At 48.4% G+C, this 20,000-nt stretch overlaps 1 protein-coding gene and 1 long non-coding RNA gene across 3 annotated transcripts in view; one reads left to right on the plus strand and one right to left on the minus strand.

Moving 5' to 3' along the window:
• The window catches only part of LOC118938203 (uncharacterized), a 56,534-nt gene extending 54,039 nt beyond the window's left edge, over positions 1-2,495 (minus strand). The window contains exon 1 of the long non-coding RNA XR_016485724.1: positions 2,352-2,495. This is a non-coding gene — a long non-coding RNA (uncharacterized LOC118938203). The remainder of the gene's footprint in view (positions 1-2,351) is intronic.
• The window catches only part of LOC110513643 (arf-GAP with dual PH domain-containing protein 1), a 45,249-nt gene that overhangs the window by 17,952 nt on the left and 7,297 nt on the right, over positions 1-20,000 (plus strand). For both annotated transcript variants that reach the window (XM_090195547.1, XM_090195548.1), the window contains exons 6-8: positions 4,616-4,762; positions 4,904-4,987; positions 5,072-5,134. In XM_090195547.1, coding sequence (XP_090051673.1) covers positions 4,616-4,762; positions 4,904-4,987; positions 5,072-5,134 — 294 coding nt within the window. The remainder of the gene's footprint in view (positions 1-4,615; positions 4,763-4,903; positions 4,988-5,071; positions 5,135-20,000) is intronic.

Raw genomic sequence — 20,000 nt, forward strand, 5'->3', positions numbered from 1 at the left:
TCAATATACACACAATACCCCATAATGACAAAGTGAAAACAGGCTTTTAGAAATGTTTGTAAATTCATTACAAATAAAATACTGAAATACCTTATTTACATAAGTATTCAGACCTGTTGCTATGATACTCAGGTGAAGTTTGTTTCTTGATGTTTTTCTACAACTTGATTGGAGTCCACCTAGGGTAAATTCAATTGATTGGACATGATTTGGAAAGGCACACACCTGTCTATATAAGGTCACACAGTTCACAGTGCATGTCAGAGCAAAAACCAAGCCATGAGGTCAAAGGAATTGTCCATAGAGCTCCGAGACAGGATTGTGTCGAGGCACAAATCTGGGGAAGGGTACCAAACAATTTATGCAGCATTGAAGGTCCCCAAGAACACAGTGGCCTCCATCATTCTTAAATTAAATAAGTTTGGAACCACCAAGACTCTTCCTAGAGCTGGCCAGCCAAACTGAGCAATTGGTGGAGAAGGGCCTTGGTCAGATAGGTAACCAAGGATCCGATGAGTTCCTCTGTGAAGATGGAAGAATCTTCCAGAAGGACAACCATCTCTGCAGCACTCCACCAATCAGGCCTTCATGGTAGAGTGGCCAGATGGAAGCCGCTCCTCAGTAAAAGGCACATGACAGCCCGCTTGGAGTTTGCCAAAAGGCACCTAAAGGACTCAGACCCTGAGAAACAAGAAGCTCTGGTCTGAATGCCAAGCATCACATCTGGAGGAAACCTGCAGTGAAGCATGGTGGTGACAGCATCATGCTGTGGAGATGTTTTTCAGTGGCAGTGACTGAGAGACTAGTCAGGATCGAGGGAAAGATGAACAGGGCAAAGTACAGAGTGATCCTTGATGAAAACCTGCTCCACAGTGCTCAGAAACCTCTGGGGGAAGGTTCACCTTCCAACAGGACAACAACACCAAAGCACACAGCCAAGTCAATGCAGGTGTGGCTTCGGGACAAGTCTCTGAATGTCCTTGAGTGACCCAGCCAGAGCCCGGACTTGAACCCGATCAAACATCTCTGGAGAGACCTAAAAATAGCTGTGCAGCGAAGCTCCACATCCAACCTGAAAGAGATTGAGAGGATCAGCAGATACAATTAGGAGAAATTCCCCAAATACAGGTGTGCCAAGCTTGTAGCGTCATATCCAAGAAGACTCAAGGCTGTAACAAAGTCCTGAGTAAAGGGTCTGAATACTTATGTAAATGTGTTATATTGTATTTTTTTTTATACATTTACAAACATGTATAACAAACAGTTTTTTATTTGTCATTATGGGGTATTGTGTGGAGATTGATAAGGTAAAAAAGTAATTAAATTATTTTTATAATAAGGCTGTAACGTAACAAAATTATGGAAAAAGGCAAGGGGTCTGAATACTTTCCTTTTGCACTGTTATAATCATACAAATACTGAGACAAACTCTTTTAGCTTTGATACTTTTCTGCAGCCTGCCCTACCCTGTAGGACACACAACACACACACACACCTTCCTAACCACTGAATCACAGGAAGGCCTGCAGCCTGCCCTACCCTGTAGGACACACAACACACACACCTTCCTAACCACTGAGTCACAGGAAGGCCTGCAGCCTGCCCTACCCTGTAGGACACAACACACACACCTTCCTAACCACTGAGTCACAGGAAGGCCTGCAGCCTGCCCTACCCTGTAGGACACACAACACACACACACCTTCCTAACCACTGAGTCACAGGAAGGCCTGCAGCCTGCCCTACCCTGTAGGACACACAACACACACACCTTCCTAACCACTGAGTCACAGGAAGGCCTGCAGCCTGCCCTACCCTGTAGGACACACAACACACACACCTTCCTAACCACTGAGTCACAGGAAGGCCTGCAGCCTGCCCTACCCTGTAGGACACACAACACACACACCTTCCTAACCACTGAGTCACAGGAAGGCCTGCAGCCTGCCCTACCCTGTAGGACACACAACACACACACCTTCCTAACCACTGAGTCACAGGAAGGCCTGCCACGTACAGCAGGTTCAGACAACTCTCCCCCCCTCCAACTCTCTGTCTCAGTTTAACAGGACTAAACAAATTAGAGACCAATCCTGTGCTAAGTACTGCAGTTGTCACATTAAACTTTGTTAAGTAACTTTGTGTCTAATACCTAACTCTTCTGGCTTCCAGAAAGTATTTCACTGTGCATTTTACAACGGTGGAAGGCGATTGAGTGTGAATGTGTGAGTGAGTGTTTGTGATGCAGTGTGGGTGCTACTGTGAGTCGAGGCGATTGCCTGGGGGAAGGCAATGCCTACTTACACAGTCAGCCGAGGAAGTGTTTAGTTGTCGTTCTCATGGAAACCTACCAATTGGGTTGAACTTGGAGAGTTCTGAAGTCTATCAGATGTCTAGGTCTGCCTCCTGGGGATTTGAAAGGGGATTAAGCCAATTTGTCTAAATTACTCTTGTGTTCGTTCCACTTAAGATGTTGGAGCCCATTTGTTCCCCTTCTAAAGTGCTAATTCAACCCCCCCCCCCCCCCCCCCCCAATGAGTCCTTGGCACATACAGTAACTACGGTTGGCAAAGTATTATTCATAATATGCAAAGGCAGTGCTTGTGTCAACAAAGATGTGCAGCTCCTCCACCGGGTGCACCCTACCCCTCTCTCCCCCTTACCTCCACTCCCCCTTCAGCCTCCCATCCCACACCTTACCTGCCACCTTACCCTCCAATGTCCCTACACCACCCCTCTGTCCTCCTCTTTCCATCCCCCTCTCACCACCCCTAACTCTCTCTCCCCTCTCTCCACCCCTAACTATCTAACTCCTTCCCCTCTCTCCACCCCTAACTCTCTCTTTCCCTCCCCTCTCACCCCCCTAACTCTCTCTCTCCCTCCCCTCTCACCCCCTAACTCTCTCTCCATCCCCTCTCACCCCCCCTAACTCTCTCTCCCTCCCCTCTCACCCCCTAACTCTCTTTCCATCCCCTCTCACTCCCCTAACTCTCTCTCTCTCCATCCCCTCTCATCCCCCCTAACTCTCTCTCTCCATCCTCTCTCACCCCCCCTAACTCTCTCTCTCCCTCCCCTCTCACCCCCCTAACTCTCTCTCTGTCCCTCCCCTCCACCACCTCTAACTCTCTCTGTCCCTCCCCTCCACTAACTCTCTCTCTCCCTCCCCTCCACCACCCCTAACTCTCTCTGTCCCTCCCCTCCACCACCTCTAACTCTCTCTCTCCCTCCCCTCCACCACCTCTAACTCTCTCTCCCTCCCCTCCCCTCCACAACCTCTAACTCTCTCTCTCCCTCCACTCCACCACCCCTAACTCTCTCTGTCCCTCCCCTCCACCACCTCTAATTCTCTCTCTCCCTCCCCTCGACCACCTCTAACTCTCTCTCTCTCCCTCCCCTCCACCACCTCTAACTCTCTCTTTCTCTCCCTCCCCTCCCCTCCACCACCTCTAACTCTCTCTGTCCCTCCCCTCCACCACCTCTAACTCTCTCCCTCTCTCCCTCCCCTCCCCTCCACCACCTCTAACTCTCTCTGTCCCTCCCCTCCACCACCTCTAACTCTCTCTCCATCCCCTCTCACCCCCTAACTCTCTCTCTCTCTCCCTCCCCTCCACCACCTCTAACTCTCTCTCTCTCTCCACTCCACCACCCCTAACTCTCTCTGTCCCTCCCCTCCACCACCTCTAACTCTCTCTCTCTCTCCCTCCCCTCCACCACCCCTAACTCTCTCTCTCTCCCTCCCCTCCACCACCTCTAACTCTCTCTCTCCCTCCCCTCCACCACCTCTAACTCTCTCTCTCTCTCCCTCCCCTCCACCACCTCTAACTCTCTCTGTCCCTCCCCTCCACCACCTCTAACTCTCTCCATCCCCTCCACCACCTCTAACTCTCTCTCCATCCCCTCTCACCCCCTAACTCTCTCTCTCCCTCCCCTCCACCACCTCTAAATCTCTCTCTCTCTCCCTCCCCTCCACCACCTCTAACTCTCTCTCTCTCTCCCTCCCCTCCACCACCTCTAACTCTCTCTGTCCCTCCCCTCCACCACCTCTAACTCTCTCCATCCCCTCCACCACCTCTAACTCTCTCTCCATCCCCTCTCACCCTCTAACTCTCTCTCTCCCTCCCCTCCACCACCTCTAACTCTCTCTCTCCCTCCACTCCACCACCCCTAACTCTCTCTGTCCCTCCCCTCCACCACCTCTAACTCTCTCTCTCTCTCCCTCCCCTCCACCACCTCTAACTCTCTCTCTCTCCCTCCCCTCCACCACCTCTAACTCTCTCTCTCTCTCCCTCCCCTCCCCTCCACCACCTCTAACTCTCTCTGTCCCTCCCCTCCACCACCTCTAACTCTCTCTCCATCCCCTCTCACCCCCTAACTCTCTCCCTCCCCTCCACCACCTCTAACTCTCTCTCCATCCCCTCTCACCCCCTAACTCTCTCTCTCTCTGACCCTCCACCACCTCTAACTCTCTCTCCATCCCCTCTCACCCCCTAACTCTCTCTCTCTCTCCCTCCCCTCCACCACCTCTAACTCTCTCTCCATCCCCTCTCACCCCCTAACTCTCTCTCTCCCTCCCCTCCACCACCCCTAACTCTCTCTGTCCCTCCCCTCTCTCTAGGCCAAGGAGCCTAAAGCGGTGATCAAGGTGGACTCTATCAACGCAGCCTTCCAGCCAGAGAAGATAGGTAACCCCAACGGACTACAGATCACCTACCTGAAAGACTACAACACCAGAAACATCTTCCTCTACCACGACAACGGCAAGGTAGCTGTGTGGGGGTGTCTGTCACTGTATATGGATGTGCATGGATCAATTCAGCAAGGTAGCTCACTCCTCCCCCCTCTATCTCTCTCTCTCTCTCTCTCTCTCTCTCTCTCTCCCTCTCTCTCCCTCTCTCTCCATCAGGAGATCGTAGACTGGTTCAACTCTATAAGGGCCATCCAGCTCCACTATCTAAAGGTGGCCTTCCCAGGGGCTAATGATGCGGAGGTGAGTACACACACACACACACACACACACGGACGCATACAAGTACACACACAATATCACTCTGTATTTAATCATATTTTTCAGCTGATGCCCAAATTGACCCGGAACTTTCTGAAGGAGGGCTATATGGAGAAAACAGGACCCAGGGTAAGTTTAAACACCCATGTGCGCGAGAACACACACTCACACGTTTATTTTACTATCGTTGTGGGAACCAAACAATTGATTCCCATTCAATATCCTATTTTACCTAACCTCTCCTCTTTGGTATGTGGTATTGTATTAGGATCCCCATTAGCTGTTGCAAAAGCAGCAGCTCCTCTTCCTGGGGTCCAACACAGAACATGACACATAATACAGAACATTAATAGACCAGAACAGCTCAAGGACAGAACTACATGAATTTAAAAAGGCAAACGTAGCCTTCATATCAATACATACACACACTCTATCTAGGTCAAATAGGGGAGAGGCGATGTGAGGTGTTGCTTTATCTGTTTTTTGAAACCAGGTTTACTGTTCATCTCAGCAATATGAGATGGAAGGAAGTTCCATGCAATAATGTCTCTATATAATAACGTACGCTTTCTTGAATTTGTTCTGGATTTGGGGACTGTGAAAAGACCCCTGGTGGCATGTCTGGTGGGGTAAGTGTGTGTGTTTAGAGCTGTGTATAAGTTGACTATGCAAACAATTTGTGATTTTCAACACATTAATGATTCTTATAAAAAGAAGAAGTGATGCAGTCAGTCTCTCCTCAACTCTTTGCAAAGAGAGACTGGCCTGCATAGTATTTATATCAGCCCTCTGATTACAATGAAGAGCAAGACGTGCCGCTCTGTTCTAGGTCAGCTGCAGCTTAACTAGGTCTTTCCTTGCAGAACTCGACCACACGACTGGACAATAATCTAGATAAGACAAAACTAGAGCCTGTAGGACTTGCTTTTTGGAATGTGGTGTCAAAGAGCATCTATTTAGTAAAGACAGACCTCTCCCCATCTTAACAACTATTAAATCTATATGTTTTGACCATGACCATTTACAATCTAAGGTAACGGCAAGTAATTTAGTCTCCTCAACTTGTTCAACATCCACACCCTTCATTACCAGATTAATCTGAGGTCTAGAACTTAGGGAAGGATTTGTACCAAATACAACACTCTTAGTTTTTAGAGATGTTCAGGACCAGTTTATTACTGGCCACTCATTCCAAACTGACTGCAACTCTCCGACTAAAAGTTTCAGTGACTTAATTAGCTGTGGTTGCTGATGCGTATATGGTTGAATTATCAGAATACATAGACACACATGCTTTTTTTAAATACCCAGTGGCAGGTCATTGCTAAAAATAGAAAAGAGTAGAGGGCCTAGAGAGCTGCCCTGCGGTACACCACACTTTACATGTTTGACATTAGAGAAGCCTCCATTAAAGAAAACTCTTTGAGTTATATTAGATAGATAGCTCTGAATCCACAATAAGGCAGAGGTTGTAAAGTCATAACACATACGTTTTCTCAACAACAGGTTATGGTCAATAATATCAAAGGCTGCACTGAAATCTAACAGTACAGCTCCCATAATCTTCTTATTATCAATTTATTTAAACCAATCATCTGTTATGGTGCGTGAATGAGGACCCAAAAGCGAATTAACAAACAGAGTACTTTAATGACGAACATACGTGGGCTCAGATGGACAGGTAGATTCCGACAGGACAGGACAAGGTTGCAGCACACACGATGATAGTCTGGTTCAGGCATGAGACACACAAACAAACAAACAAGAATCCGACAAGGACAGGAGCAGAAACAGAGACAGATATAGGGACCTAATCAGAGGGAAAAAGGGAACAGGTGGGGAACGGGGTGACGAGGTAGTTAGGAGGAGACAGGGCACAGCTGGGGAAAAGAGGGGGAGAAAAGGTAACATAACAACGACCAGCAGAGGGAGACAGGGTGAAGGGAAAGGACAGAGACAAGACAACATGACAGTACATGACAGTACCCCCCCACTCACCGAGCGCCTCCTGGCGCACTCGAGGAGGAAACCTGGCGGCAACGGAGGAAATCATCAATCAGCGCACGGTCCAGCACGTCCCGAGAGGGAACCCAACTCCTCTCCTCAGGACCGTACCCCTCCCAGTCAACTAGGTACTGATGACCACGGCCCCGAGGACGCATGTCCAAGATTTTACGGACCCTGTAGATAGGTGCGCCCTCGACAAGGATGGGGGGGGGGGGGGGAAGACGAGCGGGGGCGCGAAGAGCGGGCTTAACACAGGAGACATGGAAGACCGGGTGGACGCGACGAAGATATCGCGGAAGAAGAAGTCGCACTGCGACAGGATTAATGACCTGAGAGATACGGAATGGACCAATGAACCGCGGGGTCAACTTGCGAGAAGCCGTCTTAAGGGGAAGGTTCTGAGTGGAGAGCCAAACTCTCTGACCGCGACAATATCTAGGGCTCTTCGTTCTACGCTTATTAGCAGCTCTCACAGTCTGCGCCCTATAACGGCAAAGTGCAGACCTGACCCTCTTCCAGGTGCGCTCGCAACGTTGGACAAAAGCCTGAGCGGAGGGGACGCTGGACTCGGCGAACTGAGATGAGAACAACGGAGGCTGGTACCCGAGGCTACTCTGAAAAGGAGATAGCCCGGTCGCAGACGAAGGAAGCGAGTTGTGGGCGTATTCTGCCCAGGGGAGCTGTTCTGACCAAGACGCAGGGTTGCGAAAAGAAAGACTGCGTAAGATGCGACCAATAGTCTGATTGGCCCGTTCTGCTTGACCGTTAGACTGGGGGTGAAAGCCGGAAGAGAGACTGACGGAAGCCCCAATCAAACGGCAAAACTCCCTCCAAAATTGAGACGTGAATTGCGGACCTCTGTCCGAAACGACGTCTGACGGAAGGCCATGAATTCTGAAAACATTCTCGATGATGATTTGTGCCGTCTCTTTAGCAGAAGGAAGCTTAGCAAGGGGAATGAAATGAGCCGCCTTAGAGAACCTATCGACAACCGTAAGAATAACAGTCTTCCCCGCTGACGAAGGCAGTCCGGTGACAAAATCTAAGGCGATGTGAGACCACGGTCGAGAGGGAATAGGAAGCGGCCTGAGACGGCCGGCAGGAGGAGAGTTACCGGACTTAGTCTGCGCGCAGACCGAACAAGCAGCCACGAAACGACGCGTGTCATGCTCCCGGGTGGGCCACCAGAAACGCTGGCGAATGGAAGCAAGCGTACCCCGAACGCCAGGGTGGCCGGCTAACTTGGCAGAGTGAGCCCACTGAAGAACGGCCAGACGAGTAGGAACGGGAACGAAAAGAAGGTTCCTAGGACAAGCGCGCGGCGACGGAGTTTGAGTGAGTGCTTGCTTTACCTGCCTCTCAATTCCCCAGACAGTCAACCCGACAACACGCCCCTCAGGGAGAATCCCCTCGGGATCAGTGGAGGCTACTGAAGAACTGAAGAGACGAGACAAAGCATCAGGCTTGGTGTTCTTAGAGCCCGGACGATAAGAAATCACGAACTCGAAACGAGCGAAAAACAGCGCCCAACGCGCCTGACGCGCATTAAGTCGTTTGGCAGAACGGATGTACTCAAGGTTCCTATGGTCAGTCCAAACGACAAAAGGAACGGTCGCCCCCTCCAACCACTGTCGCCATTCGCCTAGGGCTAACCGGATGGCGAGCAGTTCGCGGTTACCCACATCATAGTTACGTTCCGACGGCGACAGGCGATGAGAAAAATACGCGCATGGGTGGACCTTGTCGTCAGAGAGGGAGCGCTGAGAAAGGATGGCTCCCACTCCCACCTCTGACGCGTCAACCTCGACAACGAACTGTCTAGAGACGTCAGGTGTAACAAGGATAGGAGCGGATGTAAAACGATTCTTGAGGAGATCAAAAGCTCCCTGGGCGGAAACGGACCACTTAAAGCACGTCTTGACAGAAGTAAGGGCTGTGAGAGGAGCTGCCACCTGACCGAAATTACGGATGAAACGACGATAGAAGTTCGCGAAGCCGAGAAAGCGCTGCAGCTCGACGCGTGACTTAGGGACGGGCCAATCAATGACAGCTTGGACCTTAGCGGGATCCATCTTAATGCCTTCAGCGGAAATAACAGAACCGAGAAATGTGACGGAGGAGGCATGAAAAGTGCACTTCTCAGCCTTCACGAAAAGACAATTCTCTAAAAGGCGCTGGAGGACACGTCGAACGTGCTGAACATGAACCTGGAGTGACGGTGAAAAAATCAGGATATCGTCAAGGTAAACGAAAACAAAGATGTTCAGCATGTCTCTCAGGACATCATTGACTAATGCCTGAAAGACAGCTGGAGCGTTAGCGAGGCCGAAAGGAAGAACCCGGTATTCAAAGTGCCCTAACGGAGTGTTAAACGCCGTCTTCCACTCGTCCCCCTCCCTGATGCGCACGAGATGGTAAGCGTTACGAAGGTCCAACTTAGTGAAAAACCTGGCTCCCTGCAGGATCTCGAAGGCTGAAGACATAAGAGGAAGCGGATAACGATTCTTCACTGTTATGTCATTCAGCCCTCGATAATCTATGCAGGGGCGCAGAGACCCGTCCTTCTTCTTGACAAAAAAAAACCCCGCTCCGGCGGGAGAGGAGGAGGGGACTATGGTACCGGCGTCAAGAGCTACAGACAAATAATCTTCGAGAGCCTTACGTTCGGGAGCCGACAGAGAGTATAGTCTACCCCGGGGGGGGGTGGTTCCCGGAAGGAGATCAATACTACAATCATACGACCGGTGTGGAGGAAGAGAGGTGGCCCTGGACCGACTGAACACCGTGCGCAGATCGTGATATTCCTCCGGCACCCCTGTCAAATCACCAGGCTCCTCCTGTGAAGAAGAGACAGAGGAAACAGGAGGGATAGCAGACATTAAACATTTCACATGACAAGAGACGTTCCAGGAGAGGATAGAATTACTAGACCAATTAATGGAAGGATTATGACAAACTAGCCAGGGATGGCCCAAAACAACAGGTGTAAAAGGTGAACGAAAAATTAAAAAAGAAATGGTTTCACTATGATTACCAGAAACAGTGAGGGTTAAAGGTAGCGTCTCACGCTGAATCCTGGGGAGAGGACTACCATCCAGGGCGAACAAGGCCGTGGGCTCCTTTAACTGTCTGAGAGGAATGTCATGTTCCCGAGCCCAGGTCTCGTCCATAAAACAGCCCTCCGCCCCAGAGTCTATTAAGGCACTGCAGGAAGCTGACGAACCGGTCCAGCGTAGATGGACCGACAAGGTAGTGCAGGATCTTGAAGGAGAGACAGGAGTAGTAGCGCTCACCAGTAGCCCTCCGCTTACTGACGAGCTCTGGCCTTTTACTGGACATGAAGTGGCAAAATGACCAGCGGAACCGCAATAGAGACAGAGGCGGTTGGTGATTCTCCGTTCCCTCTCCTTAGTCGAGATGCGGATACCTCCCAGCCGCATGGGCTCAGCACCCGAGCCGGCAGAGGAAGATGGTAGTGATGCGGAGAGGGAGGCGACGGAGAGCGCGAGCTCCTTTCCACGAGCTCGGTGACGAAGATCAACCCGTCGCTCAATGCGAATAGCGAGTTCAATCAAGGAATCCACGCTGGAAGGAACCTCCCGGGAGAGAATCTCATCCTTTACCTCTGCGCGGAAACCCTCCAGAAGACGAGCGAGCAAGGCCGGCTCGTTCCAGCCACTGGAGACAGCAAGAGTGCGAAACTCAATAGAGTAGTCTGTTATGGATCGATTGCCTTGACATAGGGAAGACAGGGCCCTGGAAGCCTCCTCCCCAAAAACAGATCGATCAAAAACCCGTATCATCTCCTCCTTAAAGTCTTGATACTGGTTAATACACTCAGCCCTTGCCTCCCAGATTGCCGTGCCCCACTCACGAGCCCGTCCAATAAGGAGAGATATGACGTAGGCGACACGAGCAGTGCTCCTGGAGTAAGTGTTGGGCTGGAGAGAAAACACAATATCACACTGGGTGAGGAACGAGCGGCATTCAGTGGGCTCCCCAGAGTAACACGGCGGGTTATTGATTCTGGGCTCCGGAGATTCGAAAGCCCTGGAAGTGGCCGGTGGATCGAGGCGGAGATGGTGAACCTGTTCTGTGAGGTTGGAGACTTGGGTGGCCAGGGTCTCAACGGCATGTCGAGCAGCAGACAATTCCTGCTTGTGTCTGCCTAGCATCGCTCCCTGGATCTCGACGGCTGAGTGGAGAGGATCCGAAGTCGCTGGGTCCATTCTTGGTCGGATTCTTCTGTTATGGTGCGTGAATGAGGACCCAAAAGCGAATTAACAAACAGAGTACTTTAATGACGAACATACGTGGGCTCAGATGGACAGGTAGATTCCGACAGGACAGGACAAGGTTGCAGCACACACGATGATAGTCTGGTTCAGGCATGAGACACACAAACAAACAAACAAGAATCCGACAAGGACAGGAGCAGAAACAGAGACAGATATAGGGACCTAATCAGAGGGAAAAAGGGAACAGGTGGGGAACGGGGTGACGAGGTAGTTAGGAGGAGACAGGGCACAGCTGGGGAAAAGAGGGGGAGAAAAGGTAACATAACAACGACCAGCAGAGGGAGACAGGGTGAAGGGAAAGGACAGAGACAAGACAACATGACAGTACATGACATCATCAGTAATTTGTGTCAGTGCAGTATATGTTGAGTGTCCTTCTCTATAAGCATGCTGAAAGTCTGTTGTTCATTTGTTTACAGAGAAATAGCATTGTATTTGGTCAAACACAATTTTTTCCAACAGTTTGCTAAGAGCTGGCAGCAAGCTGATAGGTTTGCTGTTAGAACCAGTAAAGGCTGTTTTACCACTCTTGGTTAGCGGAATTACTTTGGCTTCCCTCCAGGCCTGAGGACAAAGACTTTCCTCTAGGCTCAGATTAAAGATATGACAGATAGGAGTGGCTATAGAGTCAGTTACCATCCACAGTAGCTTCCCATCTAAGTTGTCAATACCAGGTTTGTCATTTTTGATCATTAGCAATAATTTTTCCACCTCTCCCACACTAACTTTACACAACTCAAACTTGCAATGCTTTTCTTTCATTATTTGTTTTTTATGCATGAATACGATGGTTCACTGTTCGTTGTTGGCATTTCCTGCCTAAGTTTGCCCACTTTGCCAATGAAGTAATCAATTATCATCAAATAATTGCCAACATCAAATGGTTTTGTGATGAATAAGCTATCTGATTCGATAAAAGATGGAGTGGAATTTGTCTTTCTGCCCATAATTTCATTTAAAGTACTCAAGTTGTTTTCCTTCATTCTTTATATAATTGATCTTGGCTTCATAATACAGTTTCTTATTTTTTGTTGAGTTTAGTCACATAATTTATCAATTTGCAGTAAGTCAGCCAGTCAGATGTGCAGACAGACTTATTAGCCACTCCTTTTCCCCATCTCTTTCAACCGTACAGTTTTTCATTTCCTCATCAATCCATGGAGCCTTAACAGTTCCAACAGTCAGTTTCTTAACAGGTGCATGTTTATCAAAAATTGGAAGAAGCAATTTCAAATATTCATCAAGTGCAGCGTCTGGATGCTCCTTGTTAATCTCAACAGACCAACAAATATTTTTAACATCATCCACATAAGAGTCACAGCAAAATCTTTTGTATGATCTCTTATGCACAATTTGTTCCTGTAGTGTTTGTAAACACCCTGGTAGGTTGATTGATAACCTAAACCAGATTACAGGCACTGGTTACAGTAAGAAGCTTCCTCTTGAGCGGACAGCTTGAGGAAAACCAATCAATATTCAGGTCCCCCAAAAAGTAGACCTCTCTGTTTACATCACATACACTATCAATTATTTCACACATATTATTTAGATACTGACTGTTAGCAGTTGGTGGCCTATAGAAACACCCCAAAATAATAGGCTTTACGTGAGGCAGATGAACCTGCAACCACAACACTTCAATAACACTTGACATAAGATCTTCTCTAAGCATTACAGGGATATGGCTCTGAATATATACAGCAACACCTCTAAGTGAGTCTCAGAAATGGCTCATGTATTAATGTTATCTGATATTAGTAAGTTATTGATTTTGTGAACCTTATTTCTAAGGCTACATTTATTAAAATGTGCTATTTTCAGTCCTTTCCTGGGTATCTTCTCAGAGATAGACATAATATGGAAAAGATCAAACAAATTAATCAATCATTAATCAATTGGTGTGTGTGCGCTGCGGGGTTGAGGCTACGAACCCATACGCTTGGTTCTCTCATCCCTTCCAGGCTTCTGGGAGGGATGGTGGATAATGAACCTGTCATAGGGAGGGTGGATAATGAGCCTGTCATAGGGAGGGTGGATAATGAGCCTGTCATAGGGAGGGTGGATAGTGAGCATGTCATAGGGAGGGTGGATAGTGAGCATGTCATAGGGAGGGTGGATAGTGAGCACGTCATAGGGAGGGTAGATAGTGAGCAAGTCATAGGGAGGGTGGATAATGAGCCTGTCATAGGGAGGGTGGATAGTGAGCCTGTCGTAGGGAGGGTGGATAGTGAGCATGTCATAGGGAGGGTGGATAATGAGCCTGTCATAGGGAGGGTGGATAATGAGCCTGTCAAAGGGTGGGTGGATAATGAGCATGTCATAGCAGATATAAGACATGTCTCTACGCGCTCTGGCAGCTTTCATGGCTGGGATCAGTTCTTTCCCCTTCTGACGCACAGCTTCAGGATAGTCTTCGTTGAGGAAAATATATGTTCCTCTTTAGTTCTTGGCTCTTTCCAGGACAGCTACCTTGTCCTTGAACCTCAGGAACTTGACCACTATCAGTCTGGGCCTGTCACCTGGGCCTGTGGTGGATTTTCCAGTCCTGTGGGAGCGCTCCACCTCAATCTTCCTGTGGTCCATCTTCAATTTCTCAGAGTATTTGGACAAAACACTTGAAGCTATTTTCTTGTTGTTGTAACAACTGGTTGTAGAAGTATTTTTGTTTGTTTAACGGTCCTCCAGCCGGCTTTGGTCTTTGTCATGGTAGCTAGCAACATATGTTAGGCTGTTACTCCTCACAGTTCCAGACAGGACAGGTCACAGGGAAGATTGAACACAACAAACAGCTTTTCCAGTCCCACAGGACTAGGCTGCTTTCAAGCCCTCAATAATTCCCGCTAGCTTCATAGGCAGCTGGCTAGCAGCTAGGGTAGCTGCTACGCCAAATAGCTCCTCAGACCCGGCCTTGGTGTGCAGGATCACTGGACAGAGAGTAGCAGTCCCAGCAACTGATGCCAAGGATCCGTACTAAAAAGTTAGCTAGCAACTGAGAAACTTTCAAATACACTTTCAAAACAACAATCTTTTCAAAACAACATACCGAGCTCTCCCTCGTTCCTGCTTCAACAGGAAATGTTCAACAGGAAGTGACGACCCCTTAACCTAACCTTAACACCTAAATCCTAAACCTAACCCCTAATTCTGACACTAACCCTAATTGTAACCCTAAACCTAACCCCTAAAATAGCCTTTTTCCTTGTGGGGACTGGTGAAATGTTCCCACTGGTCCAGGTTTTTACTTGTCGGGGCTGGTGAAATGTCCCACTGGTCCAGGTTTTCCTTGTGGGGACTGTTGAAATGTTCCCACTGGTCCAGGTTTTCCTTGTGGGGACTGGTGAAATGTTCCCACTGATCCAGGTTTTTACTTGTCGGGGCTGGTGAAATGTCCCACTGGTCCAGGTTTTCCTTGTGGGGACTGGTGAAATGTCCCACTGGTCCAGGTTTTCCTTGTGGGGACTGGTGAAATGTCCCACTGATCCAGGTTTTCCTTGTGGGGACTGGTGAAATGTCCCACTGGTCCAGGTTTTCCTTGTGGGGACTGGTGAAATGTTCCCACTGGTCCAGGTTTTCCTTGTGGGGACTGGTGAAATGTCCCACTGGTCCAGGTTTTCCTTGTGGGGACTGGTGAAATGTTCCCACTGGTCCAGGTTTTCCTTGTCGGGACTGGTGAAATGTCCCACTGGTCCAGGTTTTCCTTGTGGGGACTGGTGAAATGTCCCACTGGTCCAGGTTTTCCTTGTGGGGACTGGTGAAATGTTCCCACTGGTCCAGGTTTTCCTTGTGGGGACTGGTGAAATGTCCCACTGGTCCAGGTTTTCCTTGTGGGGACTGGTGAAATGTTCCCACTGGTCCAGGTTTTCCTTGTGGGGACTGGTGAAATGTCCCACTGGTCCAGGTTTTCCTTGTGGGGACTGGTGAAATGTCCCACTGGTCCAGGTTTTCCTTGTCGGGACTGGTGAAATGTCCCACTGGTCCAGGTTTTCCTTGTGGGGACTGGTGAAATGTCCCACTGGTCCAGGTTTTCCTTGTGGGGACTGGTGAAATGTTCCCACTGGTCCAGGTTTTCCTTGTTTTATCATCCTTTTGAGGACTTCTGGTCCCCACAAGGATAGTAAAACCAAACACACACACTGTCCTGTAAATGAGTAGATCAAGGACTTCAGGTCCCCACAAGGATAGTAAAACCACAAACACACACTGTCCTGTAAATGAGTAGATCAAGGACTTCTGTTCCCCACAAGGATAGTAAAACCAAACACACACACTGTCCTGTAAATGAGTAGATCAAGGACTTCTGGTCCCCACAAGGATAGTAAAACCACAAACACACACTGTCCTGTAAATGAGTAGATCAAGGACTTCTGGTCCCCACAAGGATAGTAAAACCACAAACACACACTGTCCTGTAAATGAGTAGATCAAGGACTTCTGGTCCCCACAAGGATAGTAAAACCAAAAACACACACTGTCCTGTAAATGGGTGGTTCTTTAGCAGTCAAGTTCAAGGACCTTGATAACAAGACATTCCTCCACACCCTTAAACCATGCAATCCACCTTCCAACTCATTCTATTAGTTTCTCCCATTGTATTTCAACCTGCTGTTACATTCATGACTTAGAATACGTGGACAACTACAAATACTTAGGTGTCTGGTTAGACTGTAAACTCTCCTTCCAGACCCATATCAAACATCTCCAATCCAAAGTTAAATCTAGAATTGGCTTCCTATTTCGCAACAAAGCATCCTTCACTCATGCTGCCAAACATACCCTTGTAAAACTGACCATCCTACCAATCCTCGACTTTGGCGATGTCATTTACAAAATAGCCTCCAATACCCTACTCAACAAATTGGATGCAGTCTATCACAGTGCAATCCGTTTTGTCACCAAAGCCCCATATACTACCCACCATTGCGACCTGTACGCTCTCGTTGGCTGGCCCTCGCTTCATACTCGTCGCCAAACCCACTGGCTCCATGTCATCTACAAGACCCTGCTAGGTAAAGTCCCCCCTTATCTCAGCTCGCTGGTCACCATTGCATCTCCCACCTGTAGCACACGCTCCAGCAGGTATATCTCTCTAGTCACCCCCAAAACCAATTATTTATTTGGCCGCCTCTCCTTCCAGTTCTCTGCTGCCAATGACTGGAACGAACTACAAAAATCTCTGAAACTGGAAACACTTATCTCCCTCACTAGCTTTAAGCACCAACTGTCAGAGCAGCTCACAGATTACTGCACCTGTACATAGCCCACCTATAATTTAGCCCAAACAACTACCTCTTTCCCTACTGTATTTAATTTATTTATTTATTTTGCTCCTTTGCACCCCCATTATTTTTATTTCTACTTTGCACATTCTTCCACTGCAAATCTACCATTCCAGTGTTTTACTTGCTATATTGTATTTACTTTGCCACCATGGCCTTTTTGCCTTTACCTCCCTTATCTCACCTCATTTGCTCACATTGTATATAGACTTGTTTATACTGTATTATTGACTGTATGTTTGTTTTACTCCATGTGTAACTCTGTGTCGTTGTATGTGTCGAACTGCTTTGCTTTATCTTGGCCAGGTCGCACGCAATTGTAAATGAGAACTTGTTCTCAACTTGCCTACCTGGTTAAATAAAGGTGAAATAAATAAATAAATAAATTCACCTGACTCTCTGTATTGTCTTTCTATCTGGTTTCATTAAATAACATGGAGATTTTGTTGTATTTAACCTTTATTTAACCAGGAAAAGCCCATTGAGACCCAGAGTCTCTTTTTCAAGGGAGACCTGGCCAAGAAGGCAGCAACAATCAACACATTACAGAATTAAAACATACAACAATACAACACAACATGATCCTGCCTAAAAAAAGCATTTACACTCCTCTGTAACAGAGTCTCCCATCAATATTTCAAATTCATTCAGTGGCACTAACATATCTAGATGAAACATGGATTATAGACTAGAGTTCTAGCTCTGGTAAAGGTTGTGATGTTCTGTCAGAAAGATAGTTCCTAAACCAATTTACTGCCCCTTCACTGAGACCAATGTTTCTGAGTCTAGCTAGCAACAATTCAGGGTCAACTGAATCAAATGCCTTTGATAAATCCACAAACAGAGCAGCACCATGTTTATTTTTACCAAGAGCATTTATGATGTATTGTTTGCCGTTGCCATAGCTGCAGTTGTGGTGCTGTGTCCTGATCTAAAGCCAGACTGAACCCCGCTCAGTATGTTCTTCTCAATGAAGACCTGTTTTAACTGTGAGTTCACTAGGGATTCATAGACTTTGGCCAGGAGAGGGAGTTTGGAGACAGGACCATAGTTATTAGCCTCTGAGGGATCTCCACCCTTTAGCAGTGGGAGGACATAAGTTGATTCCCAAATGCTGGGTATGGAATCGGTCAAGAGACTCAAGTTGAAAATGTGAGCCACAGGTTCAGTGATAATACCAGCTGCTATCTTTAAGAGGTAGAGGCCCAGGTTGTCTGGACCTGCAGACTGTTTAGTGTCTCTAGCCTTTTAGTGCTTTTATAGACCTCAGCATGAGAAACAGGCTCAAAGTTAAAATGGTTCACATGAGGGCCTATATCATAGTTGACTGTAACAGAGCTGACATTAGAGGCCTGGACCCCACCATTATCAAACACTGAACCAGCAGATATGAAGTGCTTGTTAAAACCCCTACAATATGGGCTTTATCCTTCACTTCATTAGAATCCATCATTAAATGGTCAGGAAGGCCAGGGGAGACATTAGAACCTGACACTGATTTGATTGGCTTCCAGAACTTGGTAGGGTTGTTTAGGTTCTCTGTGACTGCGTTTAGATAGAAATCTGATTTGGACTTCCTGATCAACCCTGTGCATTTGTTTCTTAGCTCTCTGAATGAGGCCCAGTCAGTATTTGTATGTCTAGAGACATTTCTTTTTCTAATTCATTCTGCCAAGTTATCTGAAAACCGGGGATTGTCCCTTCCACTGATTCTACATTTCTCCACAGGGGCATGCTTATCACACATTGCATACAGAAATAGTCCCAGGCAGTGTCCACATGGGGAATCAGACTTACCCTGTCAATATTATGGATCATGTAAGAACGCTTGTCATCAAACTGTTCAAAATGTTTTTTTAGATGTATATATTATTTTATAAATCTAACGGGGTTTGGCTTTGGTCATTTTTGTATTTCTAACACAAGCAATTGCACAGTGATCACTGACATCATTACAGAATATCCCAGTCGATGTGTATTTGAGGGCTATTCATTAGAATAATGTCCAAAAGCGTTGAGTTGTTAGGTGCTCTGGGATTCGGTCTTGTAGGCGCATTAATTAATTGAGCGAGATTCAGAGTCACACAGTTCTTTAAAAGAGTCCCGATACAGATGTAAGTATGTACCAGTTCAAATCTCCTAAAATAATGAATTCTGAGTCATTTAACTTGTGCAGGACATCAGAAAGAGAGTTAAGTGTGTCTCCCGATGCCGAGGGCGGTCTGTAGCAGCCGAGGGCGGTCTGTAGCAGCCGAGGGCGGTCTGTAGCAGCCGAGGGCGGTCTGTAGCAGCCGAGGGCGGTCTGTAGCAGCCGAGGGCGGTCTGTAGCAGCCGAAGGCGGTCTGTAGCAGCCGAGGGCGGTCTGTAGCAGCCGAGGGCGGTCTGTAGCAGCCGAAGGCGGTCTGTAGCAGCCGAGGGCGGTCTGTAGAAGCCGAGGGCGGTCTGTAGCAGCCGAGGGCGGTCTGTAGCAGCCGAGGGCGGTCTGTAGCAGCCGAGGGCGGTCTGTAGCAGCCGAAGGCGGTCTGTAGCAGCCGAGGGCGGTCTGTAGCAGCCGAGGGCGGTCTGTAGCAGCCGAGGGCGGTCTGTAGCAGCCGAGGGCGGTCTGTAGCAGCCGAGGGCGGTCTGTAGCAGCCGAAGGCGGTCTGTAGCAGCCGAGGGCGGTCTGTAGCAGCCGAGGGCGGTCTGTAGCAGCCGAGGGCGGTCTGTAGCAGCCGAGGGCGGTCTGTAGCAGCCGAGGGCGGTCTGTAGCATCCGAATGGCGGGCTGTAGCAGCCGAGGGCGGTCTGTAGCAGCCGAGGGCGGTCTGTAGCAGCCGAATGGCGGGCTGTAGCAGCCGAGGGCGGTCTGTAGCAGCCGAGGGCGGTCTGTAGCAGCCGAGGGCGGTCTGTAGCAGCCGATGGCGGTCTGTAGCAGCCGAGGGCGGTCTGTAGCAGCCGAGGGCGGTCTGTAGCAGCCGAAGGCGGTCTGTAGCAGCCGAGGGCGGTCTGTAGCAGCCGAGGGCGGTCTGTAGCAGCCGAGGGCGGTCTGTAGCAGCCGAGGGCGGTCTGTAGCAGCTGACTACAGTAATGTGGGAGTTCTTATATACGTTCACTTTAAGCTAAGCAATTCAAAATGTTTGGTTTTGGTAATGGAGAGAATTTCAGAGGTGTTAAACTCAGATTTAACATAAATTGTAACCCCTCCTCCTTTACTCATCCGATCAGCTCTAAAAACCGTGTACCAATCAATAGAACATTTCACACATTTCTTTAACCAAGTTTCTGATAAAACCATTATGTCTTCATTTGTTGTTTTGGCCCATATTCTAATGACGTCTATTTTTGGAAATAGACTTCTGACATTAACATGCAAGAGGCCAAAACCTGCTCTGTTTTTAAAATCATAGGGAGTCGGTAGAGATTACATGGTATCTAC

Source organism: Oncorhynchus mykiss, chromosome 13 (assembly GCF_057628025.1).
Source record: "Oncorhynchus mykiss isolate SJ-2025 chromosome 13, ASM5762802v1, whole genome shotgun sequence".
Classification (NCBI taxonomy): Eukaryota; Metazoa; Chordata; class Actinopteri; order Salmoniformes; family Salmonidae; genus Oncorhynchus; species Oncorhynchus mykiss.